Genomic DNA, 13881 nt, shown 5'->3' on the forward strand with positions numbered 1-13881 from the left:
ACAGCAAGAGGAGGGATCATATTGGTGGCATAAAACCAGTCGGTACGCCAATCCCTCACAGAATCAACCAAGTCATAATCAAAGAATCTACCCTTACGACCCTAATGAAACTGAATCCCGTAGCCACCAAGAACATGGGTGTCATCGCTGTAGGGTTGGGGCTTCAGACGGAAGAAGTAACGAAAGAGAGAAAGAGAAGGAGGAATTCCAAGAAAAGTTTCACAAAGATGAACAAAAACAGAAAGATGAAGGACAACATTGGGAGTAAGATGGTTCAAGCTAATCCCAAAATAATTGAGAAAGCGATGAAGAAAAATAGAGGCAGGAAGGCAAAGACCAGCACGGATAAAGGAGACAAAAAGAACAATCTCACCAGAGCCTAGAGTTGAGACCCGATGCTGGCTTGGAGCTCTCCACTCAGCAATCTCCTTGTCCTAGATTAGGCAATCACTGACCAACTCACACAACTGATCCTCAATCATAGTCAGAGCCGGCCAGACCTTCTGAGCAGCCCTCATGGCCATAAATTCCCAATTTTCAATCACAGAAAGTGATGCCTCCTCGTCTACAAAGGTTGCCTGGGACTTGCTCACTGATTTCTTCCTACTCATATACTAGCGAAAGCAATAAGGCACTAAGAAACGATGACGGTCAGGCAGCGACGCTCAGATGATGGTAACAATGGCAATGGCGGAGTGAAGACTAGGGTTTCAAGGCAAAAGCAGGGCAGCAAAGAAAAGAAGAAAGAAGGTCTTTAAATAGATTTTTACAACGATAAAAATGCGGCCCACTAGGCCAGTATGAGAACGCAACGGTTCATTTCCCAACACAACTGACAAAGCTGAAATGATGGACGGCACACTTCTACACAAAGGTACAGTTCAACAGGTAGATTTCAGACTTATCCATCCAGCACCAAGGCAGAGTTAACATATTGCTACAAAAAGAACTCATTAACAATGAAGCAACGAAGGGCTACCTCACAGGGAACACAAGAACTCGGTTCTTATAGAAAGAACTCAGATATCTCATAAACAACCAGGACATCAGCAGAAAAAAGAATGACAACCCAGAAGACAAGATTCTTTCCATCATAAATAGCTTCAAAAATTACAAGATTTCACATCTTACAAGACCCAACGAACTCGGTACTACGACGAGCAAGGTAGCAAAAAGGAATCCAGACACAACTAGGCTCTGGAACGACTACGTGTTCCAAATTGCTACTCGGTAGAACAAACCGCACTCGGCTACACTAATTTCTTCAAAGGATGGACATAGAACATCTGAGGCGGAAGTCAGCAGCACTGCGAGACAACATGGAACAGGGAAGCCCAGCAGGCATCTGTCTACCCAAGTCCGATGTGACACTAGATCAGGCATTGATCTGCACCAGACAGTCGCAGGGCAGGCAAGGGGGATCTACCCAGAACTGCTGGATGAAGGAACGTATCCCGCATCACAAGATATCCTCCAACTACCGCAACGTACCTCCTGGTACAATGCCGCTGCGAGATTAGTCTACCTTTAATCTCTATCACAAGACTTCCTCTAGCTACGACAAGATATACAAGAACTACAAGATACGCTCGGGGGCTGCTCTACTTCAGAAACTATCATATTCATGACTACGGAGATTTCAGACCACGCAACAAAATACTCGAGGAATCAAAACAGCACACCAGGAGGGTATTTATAGACCAAAGAAGCGGTGCACATAGACCAGGAGCACCAACGGAACAAACCTAACAAAGGACACAGTGAAAAGACAGAATTTAATGAAAGAGGACTCAGGCGTGAAGGAACAGTACTCAAGGACGTGCATATTCGAAAGGATATACCAACACTGTACAACTCATGAGCAAACATCATTTACATTCAACCACTACCATACAACCACATCTGACAACAACAGACTACCAGAGAATATGCTAAGACCCTGCACTCGAGTTCTTTTTTAGTAAAAGAACCTGAATATACGCTCGGGGCTGCAACAGGAGAGGTTTTTAGCTCTTTTGAACAACATAAGATTCAAGACCCTCCAGCTCCTTGTTCCAAATAGCAAGAGGCTCGGGGGCTACACTCAGTGAGTGCACTTTTTTCCTTGAAAAAGCGCATGTCACCAAAAAGATTTCTTCAAGACAAACCACTTCAAGGATTCATGTCAAAAAGAACCCGGACCGAGCAATATCTGAGTTCTTTTTGATAAAAAACACGGGTATATGCTTGGGAGCACTTCGACGAGGAATTAGAATAATTTCAAGACAAGACCCTCTAGCTCCTTGTTCCAAATAGCAAGAGGCTGAGGCTACACCCAGACGGATGTATTTTTTTCTTCAAAAAAGAACGCACCACTCGAAGATCCCAAGAAGCGCTACACGGTTTCACTCAGGAAAGCAATCGGACAACGCTTGTTCCTGCTCGACAAGACCTGAAGGAACAAGATGAGGCTTTTAGAGCTCAACCATGAAGTGCTCGGGGGCTTGTCGATACGGGACCCACGGGATACCCCATAAAGAAGGGAGAAGATCTAGTCTAACTAGGATTTCTTTCCCTGTAAACTTAGTAGTAGTATTATTCTGTAATCCTACTATGAACCTCATTGTAAACTAACTAGGACTCTGGCCTCCTGACTATATAAAGGAGGGCGGAGTTCCTGGAGAAACAATAGATAACACAACGCAATACTTTAAATCAATCCAACGCGAAGGCTAACGCCGATTGGACGTAGGGCTATTACTCGATCACGGTCGAGGGCCCGAACCAGGATAAATCAACTGTCTCTTGCGTTTACTGTCGAGTTCTGCATACGCCGAAGCCCAAACAAACTGCCCCGGGTACCCCCGTGGTAGGCTATCGGTGGTAAAACATCGACAGAGTGCTTGGTCTTAGGCTTATTGATTGTTCCCACGATGGATAAAACATTGCTGATCTTGTTGCATCTGTGCTTGCTGATTATGGTTTGACTGAAAAAATATTTGTTGTTACTTTGGACAATGCATCATCTAATATATCAGCCATGCAAAAACTTAGACATGTTCTTTCTAAATATCTTGGTATTGAAGTTGTGGTCAATGCATCATCTAATGATAGTGATGATTTAGACAATGCAGTTCATTGTATGTTCTTGCATCAGCGTTGTGCATGTCACATTATCAATTTGATTGTTAAGGAGGCCCTAACTGCTCTTAAGCCTTTAATTGAAAATTTTAGAATTGCAATACTTTCTTAAACTCATCTAACCAGAGAATTGCTACATATAAAAATTACTGCATTGCCACTGGTGTTAGGCCTAGAAAGTTTCAACTGGACATGAAAGTTAGGTGGAATTCTATGTACCTAATGCTTAAGCATTTGTTTCCACATAAGGTCTCATTCACTACTTTCATCCATGCTTAATATCCTAGGGCTGAAGGTGGTCAGTTGCTTTTAACTGATGACCATTGGGCTATGGTAGAAAAAGTGCTTAAATTTCTTAAACTATTTTATGATGCTACAGTTGCATTGTTTGGTGTGTACTATCCTACATCTCCACTTATGATTCATTATCTTATTAAGATCGTTATGCACCTAAAGAATTATGCTAATGATAATCACATCAGACCTATGGTTCAACCTATGATAGAGAAATATAATAAATACTGAAGGGACATACCTTTGCTTTATTTTTTTGCATTCATCCTGGACCACAGAGCTAAAATGAAAGGTTTTAATAGAGTGCTTAGGAGGTTGGGTACCCTTACTAGTACAGATTATAGTGCTTACTAGGTTGGCACTAGAACTCGACTTACTGATGTCTATAATAAGTATGAGGAGAAATATGGAGGTGTTAGGTTGAGGAGGATTGCCCCTCCTAACCTATCTGATAAAAAAGGTCTACTTGGGATGAAATTTATGATGATGATGGTGATATTAGTGGTGCTGGTGGTATGCATACTGCAGCTGCTGCTCTAATCATGGCTAGAGATACATCTGCAACTGCTCCTGCTGCAAGCTGCAAGTTCTTCAGGTTCTAATGTTTTTGAACTTGTTTCTTACTTGACTGTGACACTGTAAACCATTTAGATGATGATTTTAACATCTTGGACTGGTGGCATTAGCACAAACTCACATGTCCAGTGCTGTCAATCATGGCTAAAGATATTTTAACTGTTCATGTTTCAACCATATCTTCATAATCCACTTTTAGTATGACTGGTAGGATCATCGAGGAGCGGCGAAGGAAGCTAAAGCCTGAAATGATGGAGATGCTGACCTGTATCAAAGATTAGGAGGTTGCTGAAGCTCGGCTGCAACACATGGTGGAGGACAAGGAGCTTGAAGAAGCATTTGAATAACTTTATCTTGATTAGTTATTATTTATGTAATGGGACTGTAATATTATGGATTATGGACTAGACTTTGATGAACTTTATAATTGGAGCTGGGTTGTACTCTTTTTTCCTGTCTAGGGTTTCTCACAAGGGTGAGTTTTACCTAGACAGGTTTTTAATGAGGCAGCCATTGCACTAAAGCTCCTAATAAAATGTTATTTTATTATCTCTGCCTGTGTTTGAGACTTTGAATTATTTTGTTATCTCAATTCAATGAATATATCTAAGTTGCTTGTCATTCTCATTTTTTTTAGGTATGCTTGTGATTCTGAGTTGAATGAGGGGTTAGGCACATATAGTGCCCGGACCGGCACAAGCACTGCAGTGCCGCCGTACTCTGTGGCACGGCACGGCACGCCTAAGAGCTGTTAGTGCCGGCACAGCTAACCTATCGTGCCTAGCCGTGCCATGTCTCATCGTGCCCGTGCCCGTGTCGTGCCGGGCGGCCCTGTTTGGCCAATTATACATGCTGGTGTTGCTACGTCGTGCTGGTGTTGCTTTTCAGGTAGCACCTGGGCGTTGCCGCCTGCAAAGCGGGCGAAGGCGGTTGCTGAATTTTTCCAAACCGTTACCTACTCTGTCCTGGGCGATGGCCAAGTCTACCTTGTTCTGGCTGGATAGGTGGGTCGATGGGAGGAGTCTGAAGCAACTGGCACCGGCATTGTTTGCTTCTCTTTGCAGGTCGGGTCGTCATCGTGTTGTTGCCCAGGCGCTTCCCCGCAGGGCCTGGGTTGGGGACATCGGCTCTGAAGTGTCAGTCCAGGTCCTTGTTGAGTACCTCAGAGCCTGGGAGATCACTGAAAATGTTCAGTTAACGCCCGGGGTGCCCGACAGATTGAACTGGCGTTGGTCTAGTAACGCTCCATACTCCGCATCTTCGGCGTACTCGGCAAAGTTTCTTGGTTCTTCAAGGCCGCTGGGAGCCAAGCAACTCTGGAAGACGAATGCACCACCGCGTGTGAAATTCTTCTTCTGGCTCACCCGCCATGGCCGTTGCTGGACTGCGGAGCGACGGCGGAGACATGGTCTACAACAGTCGGATGAATGCATTCTATGTGAGCAGGGGGCTGAGTCCATGGAGCACCTTCTTCTTGGTTGTGTTTTCAGCAGGGAGATTTGGTCCATCGTTCTGGGGAAGCTGCATTGGACTCATCTATTGTTGTGCGCGAGGAAAATTTCTTCTCATAGTGGCTGCACGCCAGGAAACGGGTGCCAAAGGTGGCGCGTCGGGGATTTGACTCATTAACTTTCCTCTTTGGCTGGATGATCTGGAAAGAGCGAAACGAGAGGACATTCGGTGGGATGTCTACGTTGCCGGCACAGTTACTGGTAAGGATTGTCGAAGAGGCCAAGGAGTGGTCCTTGGCGGGGTACGCTCGTATCCGAACGATACTAGAGCTGCTGTAGGGGGCTGAGATGTGTAGCTAGTCGCTCATCGTGTTGCGCAATATCTCTTCTTTGTTATTGCGGTGGAGGTTCTGTTTGGTAATCATGCGATTACCAATTAGAATGCTTGTTACTCTGTAAGTTGAACTTGGCCCTTACTACCTCCTTTTCATGAACAAATACGCATGAACAAAAGAGTCATATCTAAAAAAAAATATAGATTATTTCTAAGATACATATAAAAAAGGTTAAATTCAGGGACGGGGAGGTCCACCAAGGGAGCAGATTGACCTTGATGGAGAAGGTGGTGCCGTGGCTAATCGGCTATAGACGACGATGTCGATGATGCAAGGTCGCCGATGCCCTGCTGGGTAGTCTCAGTGGACACCCAAGTAAAACGGCGCGTGCAGGGAAACGCGAGCTCTGAGATGGGCCTCGATCGCACAGTACAGCGACTCTCAGATTTGTAGAAGACAGCGCGGCCCACCTCAAACTCGACGAAGGAACCAAAAGAGGCATCATTGCAAAGCCCATCTCCTTTTCTTTGTTTTTTGTTTTGATGAATAGTCCTGAAAAAATATAATTCGGAGTGGCTTTTTGCACCTCTTTTGTGTGCACGGGTACATAGTACTTGTACGTTCGGACGCGCTTGCCTGCCTCAATAAAAGTTGGTCTACATTTGGGAATTACGAAATGTCACGCAAACCCAGCAAACACCCCCCACCCACCCACCCCACCCCCACCCCCATCACCACTACCAAAAAAAAAATGTTCACTCCAGTACGTCGTTCACAAACCCAACGACGCAAGCAGAGCTAAGACGGTCTCCAACAACAAACCCATATGAACATATAAATAAAAAATGACTACACGCTAACCACACCTACCACCATTCCACTTACGCTTTCGTCCTCGCGCATAAAAGGATTAACCCAAGGATGGTGGGATGGACTCTAGAAGCCTTATATGTTGGTCTAACCTATCTTTAACAACAAAGGTGGAACTAAACTCTCCATAATATCTCATTAACTTGCATATGGGTCACTATGGGCCAAATTTCAAACTGGGCTGGATGTCACATACAACCCCCCCCCCCCCCTCAAAGGAACTGACGTCCCCGTCGGCCCAATACACCCACAACCAGGCAAACGATGACCAGGAATGTTCTCTCTTAGCACACGCAACCGTGCGCCTAGTGCCGACACATGTGCCATGACGTGCACCCCGCAGGGCCTACGCGCGCAATGAACCTCATGTCTGCGCCCTGGCCCGCATGCGTCCGTGGCCGCGAAGGTCGGCTCTGATACCATTTGTAACGCCCCAGAGTCTAAACGGCTCAGATCCACTCTGCACGCTGAGCGAACCACACCTACCACCATCCCACTTACGCTTTCGTCCTCGTTTCGCGTAAAAGAATTAACCCAAGGATGGTGAGATGAATTCTAGAAGCCTTATATGTTGGTCTATCCCACCTTTAACAACCAAGGTGGGGCTAAACTCTCCATAATATCTCATTAACTTGCATATGGGTAACTATGGGCCAAATTCTAAACTGGGCCGGATGTCACAATGGGAGACCTATTTTGGGTTGCCTGAGAGGCACAACCCAAATATGGGCATCCCCTCTCCTGAAAACCCATTTGCAGAAAGGATTCTCTTTTTTTAATCTTGTTGTTGGAGAAGACGCCGAATAGGTATGGAACTTTTTGCCTATAGCCCTACCTAAAAGACGAATAAACCTTTATTTTGGGTGTTCGTTGTTTGAGATAGCCGAGGCTAGCACTAGTAGAACTCTAGAAGCTTCAGTCGTCTTCATTTCTTGTTCCTCCAAAAAGGCGGGTCCGGCTACGCGAACGAATCAATCTTCTCTAGATGAGTGTGTTTGAAAAAACGTGAAAAAGTCGTAGTAGGCAGCAGGGGCTTTGCCGGTTAGGTACAGACGACGTAGAGTTGCTTTCTAGCTCGATTTGTTTTGGGCAACCGCAAGCCTGATTGCTTGGCCCAGCTCTGCCATGGCAACCACGAGCAGTCCTGCCTTCTTCTCGCGCTGTCGTGCACGCACATGGATGTCTGACGGGTAGTGTACCGTACGCGTCGCGTCAAACAAACATTTCTTCAAGTTGTTACATTTGCGTTTCAGCCGGCACACGGTCGCATGTATAAGCTAAAGAAAATGGTTGTCATATAGGTCACCGAGTCCTACCTTGTCATGCAGCTGAGGAGCACTGGTGCGCTCGCATGTCCGATTCGGCGTCGTGATCTCGCAAGGAATGCGACTCCCTGCCCTAGTTCGCGGCTCGGGTCGCTGTTAGTGCTTCTCTGTCAGCGTACGTAACCGCTGCACTGATGAGTGATGACCCACGCTCGTAGCAGCGACCCGTCCCGAGAGAGAAGTCAAGTCACGGAGCCATGATTACTCCGTCACCTCACCATCTCAAGCGCCGTGGCTCACCACGCACCTCGACGACGCATCGGCGCGGGTAGAGGCCATCCAGTCCGGCCGGCCTCCACGCCTTTTTCCTACAATGTGGTGCACGACAAGAAAGCTACGTCCGCATCATCCGATCCATCCGTCGCAGCACGCACTCACTCACTCACTTCACTCGCCACCGCCCGCGATCGTCGCTGTCGACGGGGATACATAGGATCTCGACGGCTCTATGCCAAGTGGTGTCATTTTCTCCCCTACGCAGCACATACTACCGGACACGGCCGATTTACCGAGTGCAAAAAGATTTGCCGAGCGCTTTCTGTCGGGCACTCGGCAAAGACAATCTTTGTCGAGAGCCGGACCCAGCGGCACTCGGCAAAGATAGGCCGTCGGCAAATACGCCTTTGCCGAGAGCGGCCGTCGGCAAAAAAATCTTTGCTGAGTGCCCGATAAAAAACGTTCGGCAAATAATTCTTCGCCGACGAGGCTCTTTACCGAGTGCATTAGTCACTCGGCAAAGCGCCTGAATCCAGTAGTGACGCGTCCCGGTCTAACCGAATCGAGAGGGGAAGAGCGAGTGCGAACGGCCCGGGCCGGGGACGATTCGCCGTCGTCAGGTGCGGCGTGCGCGCTAAAACGCGTCGTCGCGTCGTGCGCAGTTGACGCGCCCGCGACGCCTGCCGGCCCGCTTTCAGACTCCGTCCTCACTCCCCGTAGACACGCGTGCGGAGTGCGAGTGGCCCGGCACTGGTTCCGCCGCCCCGTTATATGTTTCGTCGAGTCCGTCCTGCCTCCGTGGCTGGCGGGTGGCGGCCGTGCGAGGGGCCCGCCCGCGCGCGCGTGTGTGGCGCACGGCCTAATTTTTGCGCACGACCGTAGACTTTGACGCGGAACGGTACGGCCCACTGCGCACAAGCACAACACACTTCAGGTGGCGCGCGCGGCTGGCCAACCCGCAGTCCAGCACCAGTATATAAGCAGCGTCGCCTCGCGTCATATATCTCGGAGTCGATCACTCTGATCATTGGAGTGGTTAGCGAGCGCTAGCAGCTGGCTATCTACAGCCTACAGAGCCCCGCCAGTCCGGCCCCCATGGCGTCCGTGACGCGGCGCGCTCTGTCCCGTGGCTGCCGCCGCCTGGCGGTTGTGCTGCTCGCGCTTGCAGTGGTCGCGTCGGTGGCGGCGGAGGACGAGAGCAGCGGGCCGGACTGGCACGTCGTCAGCGTCACCTCGCTGCTGCCGGACGCGGTCTGCACGCCTAAGAGAGGTAGGCTTCGTGTGTTCCGCCTCCTTGCGCTGCTGCTTTTTTTTTTGTTTTGTTTCGGTGCTGTGGAAACTGCTACTGCTACTGCTACTGTGCTGTGGTCGCCATTGTCATTTTTCCCCTTGAACCCAAAGGATGGTAGGTTAGCAGTGCGTGCGACGATGCGTGGATTGCAGAATACGGCCGACATGACTAAATGACTATCTGCCTATATGATATGAGTGCGTGACACATCGCTGGCTGGCGTGGTCGTCGTCGTCCACACTCCTGGAGATACCGGAGTTCTTTGATCACCCCTGGAGATACACAAAGTACAGTCTCTTGAGTTTGATCGTCAAATGCATGTTGACGTATGTCGAACTCGCAGTGGGATGTTCTTGTGCGTCTAGTGGTTGTCGCTCTCTTCCAAGTGAACATTCCAGGTGTTGTACGTACCTCTACGGAATTCCTAGGCATTAATCAACCAAGTACGCACGCTATACCGTAAGTATGTGTAAATCCTAGTATTGTTAAGACACTTGGAGCAGATAGCTTAGCTTTATGCCCAAGTCAACAAAGGAAGTTTTTTTGACAAGCAAGTTGGTTGTATTGCACATTTGCAGCACTAACTACTGCTGTTAGGTACACACGACACGACAGTCGGACACGAGAATTTCTTGATGTGACCATCCAACCAAAGGCCAAAGCACTCCCAAAAGAATTGCAGCAACAAAATTTTATCGTCCGTTGTTAACCGAAACAATGATGAATGCCGCCTCCAACTCCAAGCCCTGATAATAAGCACTCAAACGTCCACACATGTTGATTGAGATGGATACACATGCATCAAGACCGTACTGAGCTTAAAAACCATGTTACGGTGTATTTACGACTCTGATAAATGTCGCTGTGCAGAGATTCCACTACCAAACGTCAAATATACCAGTTTTTTCCCCAGAAGTCACCAAAAACCTGCTAACTTCCGTGCTTACTGATATCATGCAGCGGCGTCAAACTCGTCGGCTCTCAGCGTGGTGCACCGGCACGGCCCATGCTCGCCGCTGCAGGCTAGGGGCGGCGAGCCGTCTCATGCGGAGATCCTGGGCAGGGACCAGGACAGGGTCGACTCGATCCACCGCCTGACCGCTGGCCCGTCGACGGCCGACGACCCAGCCAGCGCCTCCAAGGGCGTGTCCCTGCCGGCGCGCAGGGGCGTGCCTCTCGGCACGGCCAACTACATCGTCTCGGTTGGCCTCGGGACGCCCAAGCGGGACTTCCTGGTGGTGTTCGACACCGGCAGCGACCTTTCTTGGGTGCAGTGCAAGCCGTGCGACGACTGCTACCAGCAGCACGACCCGCTCTTCGACCCGTCGCAGTCGACGACCTACTCCGCCGTGCCGTGCGGCGCGCCGGAGTGCCGGCGGCTCGACTCGGGGTCCTGCTCGTCGGGCAAGTGCCGGTACGAGGTCGTCTACGGCGACATGTCGCAGACGGACGGCAACCTCGCGCGCGACACGCTGACGCTGGGCCCGTCGTCGTCGTCCGACCAGCTCCAGGGGTTCGTCTTCGGGTGCGGCGACGACGACACCGGGCTGTTCGGCAAGGCCGACGGGCTCTTCGGCCTCGGCCGCGACAAGGTGTCGCTGGCCTCGCAGGCGGCCGCCAAGTACGGCGCCGGGTTCTCCTACTGCTTGCCCTCGTCGTCCAGCGCCAAGGGGTACCTGTCCCTCGGCCGCGCCGCGCCGCCCAACGCGCAGTTCACGGCGATGGTGACCCGCAGCGACACCCCGTCGTTCTACTACCTCAACCTGGTCGGGATCAAGGTGGCCGGACGGATGGTCAGGGTGTCCCCCGCCGTGTTCAGGACGCCCGGCACCGTGATCGACTCGGGCACCGTGATCACCCGCCTCCCGTCCCGCGCCTACTCCGCGCTCCGGTCGTCGTTCGCGGGCCTCATGCGCAGGTACAAGAGGGCGCCCGCGCTGTCCATCCTGGACACGTGCTACGACTTCACGGGGCAGGCCAAGGTGCAGATCCCGTCGGTGGCGCTGCTGTTCGACGGCGGCGCCACCCTGAACCTCGGCTTCGGCGGGGTGCTGTACGTGGCGAGCAAGTCGCAGGCGTGCCTGGCGTTCGCGTCCAACGGCGACGACACCTCCATCGGCATCCTCGGCAACATGCAGCAGAAGACGTTCGCCGTGGTATACGACGTGGCTAACCAGAAGATCGGGTTCGGCGCCAAGGGCTGCAGCTGAGACTAGTCGTCATCAATCGGTGTGGCGTGCATGCATACGCCCATTGGTGATTCGATATACGATTCATATAGTTTCATATACAAGTTAATATACAGGGCAAGTTGCTGATCACGATCCGTAATTCCTCGATGACAAATGGAAATAAAGATGATCAAGCCGAAAACTCTGGCGCGCTGGTATGCATGGCAGGACAGCGCGGCTGTCGCCATCGTCCCTTTCCTTTCTTCGACCACGCCCGCGCAGGAATTTGCCTGGGCCGCCCCCTACAAATTCACTCGTCGGCAAGCACACACACGTCGGTCACGGTCCCTATCGCAAAATTCTTCCTCACACCAATCTCACCATCTGGTCACACAACACAATGAAGGTGTTCAAGATCCTAGCTTCGTGGTGCTCGCGCTTACTCCTTTGCGCGATCGGGTCCGCGTTCTCGGTGGTGATGCCCTCTGCCGCGGACCCCGCGATGGCACCTGCGGCTGCCGCTGCCGCTCCGAAGAGCTCCCTCGAGGCCATGCTCGACACGGTGAAGAAGCGCGGAGTGCAGAAGCAGGACGACTCCTTCCGCCGTTGCCGCCCCGGCCTAGATGCCGTGGCCGGCCGCCCACACCAAGATAACGGTCATCACTTCTCCTGGATTGAAGATTGGAAATGGTGAGGCCGTAGTTGACAGTACAGATGCAATTGACGAGAGGGCAGATATTGGTACGGGCAGCCGCCGGCATCCTTAAGAACGGCAGCGGCAATCGTGTAGACGGCAAAATCTGTGCTTTACCCACCGCGAAATATGTGATTTGTAATGACACTCATGTGATGTGAGTTATGACAATGGCACAAGGCCCATTATTTTTGAGTTGCAAACTCGTGTATGGTTACATTACATCTACCACACGGACAAGCGCACATTGAGGCCTACTTTGGCAGCAGGAATCCCTCCGGGATCCCGGCGTTTTCCCGGGGCGAGAAGCCCACGCGAAAATTGGCCACGGGCCAGATTATAGCGCCGTTTGGAAACCTACGCGGAGGGGGAGGGCAGCCCGACCCACGCGTTTTCCCCGGGGCGCCGCCCCACGTCTCGAGACACCGGGCACGGTTCCCCGTCCGCTCGTGGGTCGCTCTGTCTATCTTTCGACGCGAGGAGGCGAGGACCGAGGAGGCGCTGCGCCGCCGCCGCCCGTCATCCCTTCGACGCGAGGAGGCACTGCGCCGCCACCATCCGCCACTGGTCTCCGCCGCGCCATCCCTTCGACAACCTCTCGCGTCCGGCGACTCCTCATGGCAGGGATTCCACAGGCCACCACCACCTCGCTTCACCTCCACCACCCTTCCCCGCTGATCCTCTGTGTTTCCGTCGCCATCGCCTCGGATAGCGGCACTAGCAGCTCTGCTTCCGCCTTCGCAGGTGAGTTCTCCTCCAAACGCATCTCCTTCCCTGTTTCTTGATCCGCTAGGGTTTCATCCGCAACTTTGCATGTCTGTGCTCCTTTTTGATGAAGCAACGGTACTGCTTCTGTTGTAAATGGAGGAAGCAGAGATTGGAAAGCCCATACTAGCTAGTTGTTCAGGACTCATAGTAGGGGAAAGCAGAGATCGAGTAAGCCCTGTAGCTAGAAAATGCCTGTGGTGCCTGAAAATTCAGGTCAATGGTCCGTTGTGTCTACTTGCCAACACATACCGAAGATTTAGCTACTTAAGGTTCATTTTTTGTTCAATGTTTGGTGTTTGCTATCTGTTGCAATGCATTCAGCTCATTTCTTTAGTAGTAGACTCTTATATAAATATTACATGCACTTATGGTGTTGAATGTGGCAATAATTGGATATGTTGTACTAGCAATTGAAAATTGAAAACGTCAGCGCTTGGCATAATCTCTGCTTAATTTTTCCAAAGTAGCTAGGCACTAATTAGGGAAAGGGTAGTAATAGTGATTGTTGTTCCATCTTACTAGCGCTAGTAGGTAGAGATGCACTATTGTCGAAAGGAGGCAAATTGGCCTTTGTGTGATTCTATTGGTACTTCTGCAGTTCTGTGTCATCAACATCGTCTCTGGTTTGTAGGGAAAATTGTCAATTTCCTGAGCAATAGTTACCTCATCCTCAGGGTCAGGTTAGCTTCAATCCTTTGCTTGGATGTTTGCTTCCTCTATTGGTGCTTTAGGAAACCTACTTGTTGGCTTTGCTCAGCTATTTTTCTCCC

The 13881-nt window shown here is 50.6% G+C and overlaps 1 protein-coding gene across 1 annotated transcript; it reads left to right on the forward strand.

Moving 5' to 3' along the window:
* Window positions 1–9207: 9207 nt before the first annotated feature.
* Window positions 9208–12428, forward strand: LOC136546460 (aspartyl protease family protein At5g10770-like). The gene is made up of 2 exons (XM_066538435.1): window positions 9208–9457; window positions 10439–12428. Exons 1-2 carry the CDS (start codon window positions 9283–9285, stop codon window positions 11686–11688), a joined length of 1425 nt encoding a protein of 474 aa, XP_066394532.1. The 5' UTR covers window positions 9208–9282; the 3' UTR covers window positions 11689–12428.
* The last annotated feature ends 1453 nt before the right edge of the window (window positions 12429–13881 follow it).

The sequence above is a fragment of the Miscanthus floridulus genome, chromosome 3, assembly GCF_019320115.1.
Source record: "Miscanthus floridulus cultivar M001 chromosome 3, ASM1932011v1, whole genome shotgun sequence".
Classification (NCBI taxonomy): Eukaryota; Viridiplantae; Streptophyta; class Magnoliopsida; order Poales; family Poaceae; genus Miscanthus; species Miscanthus floridulus.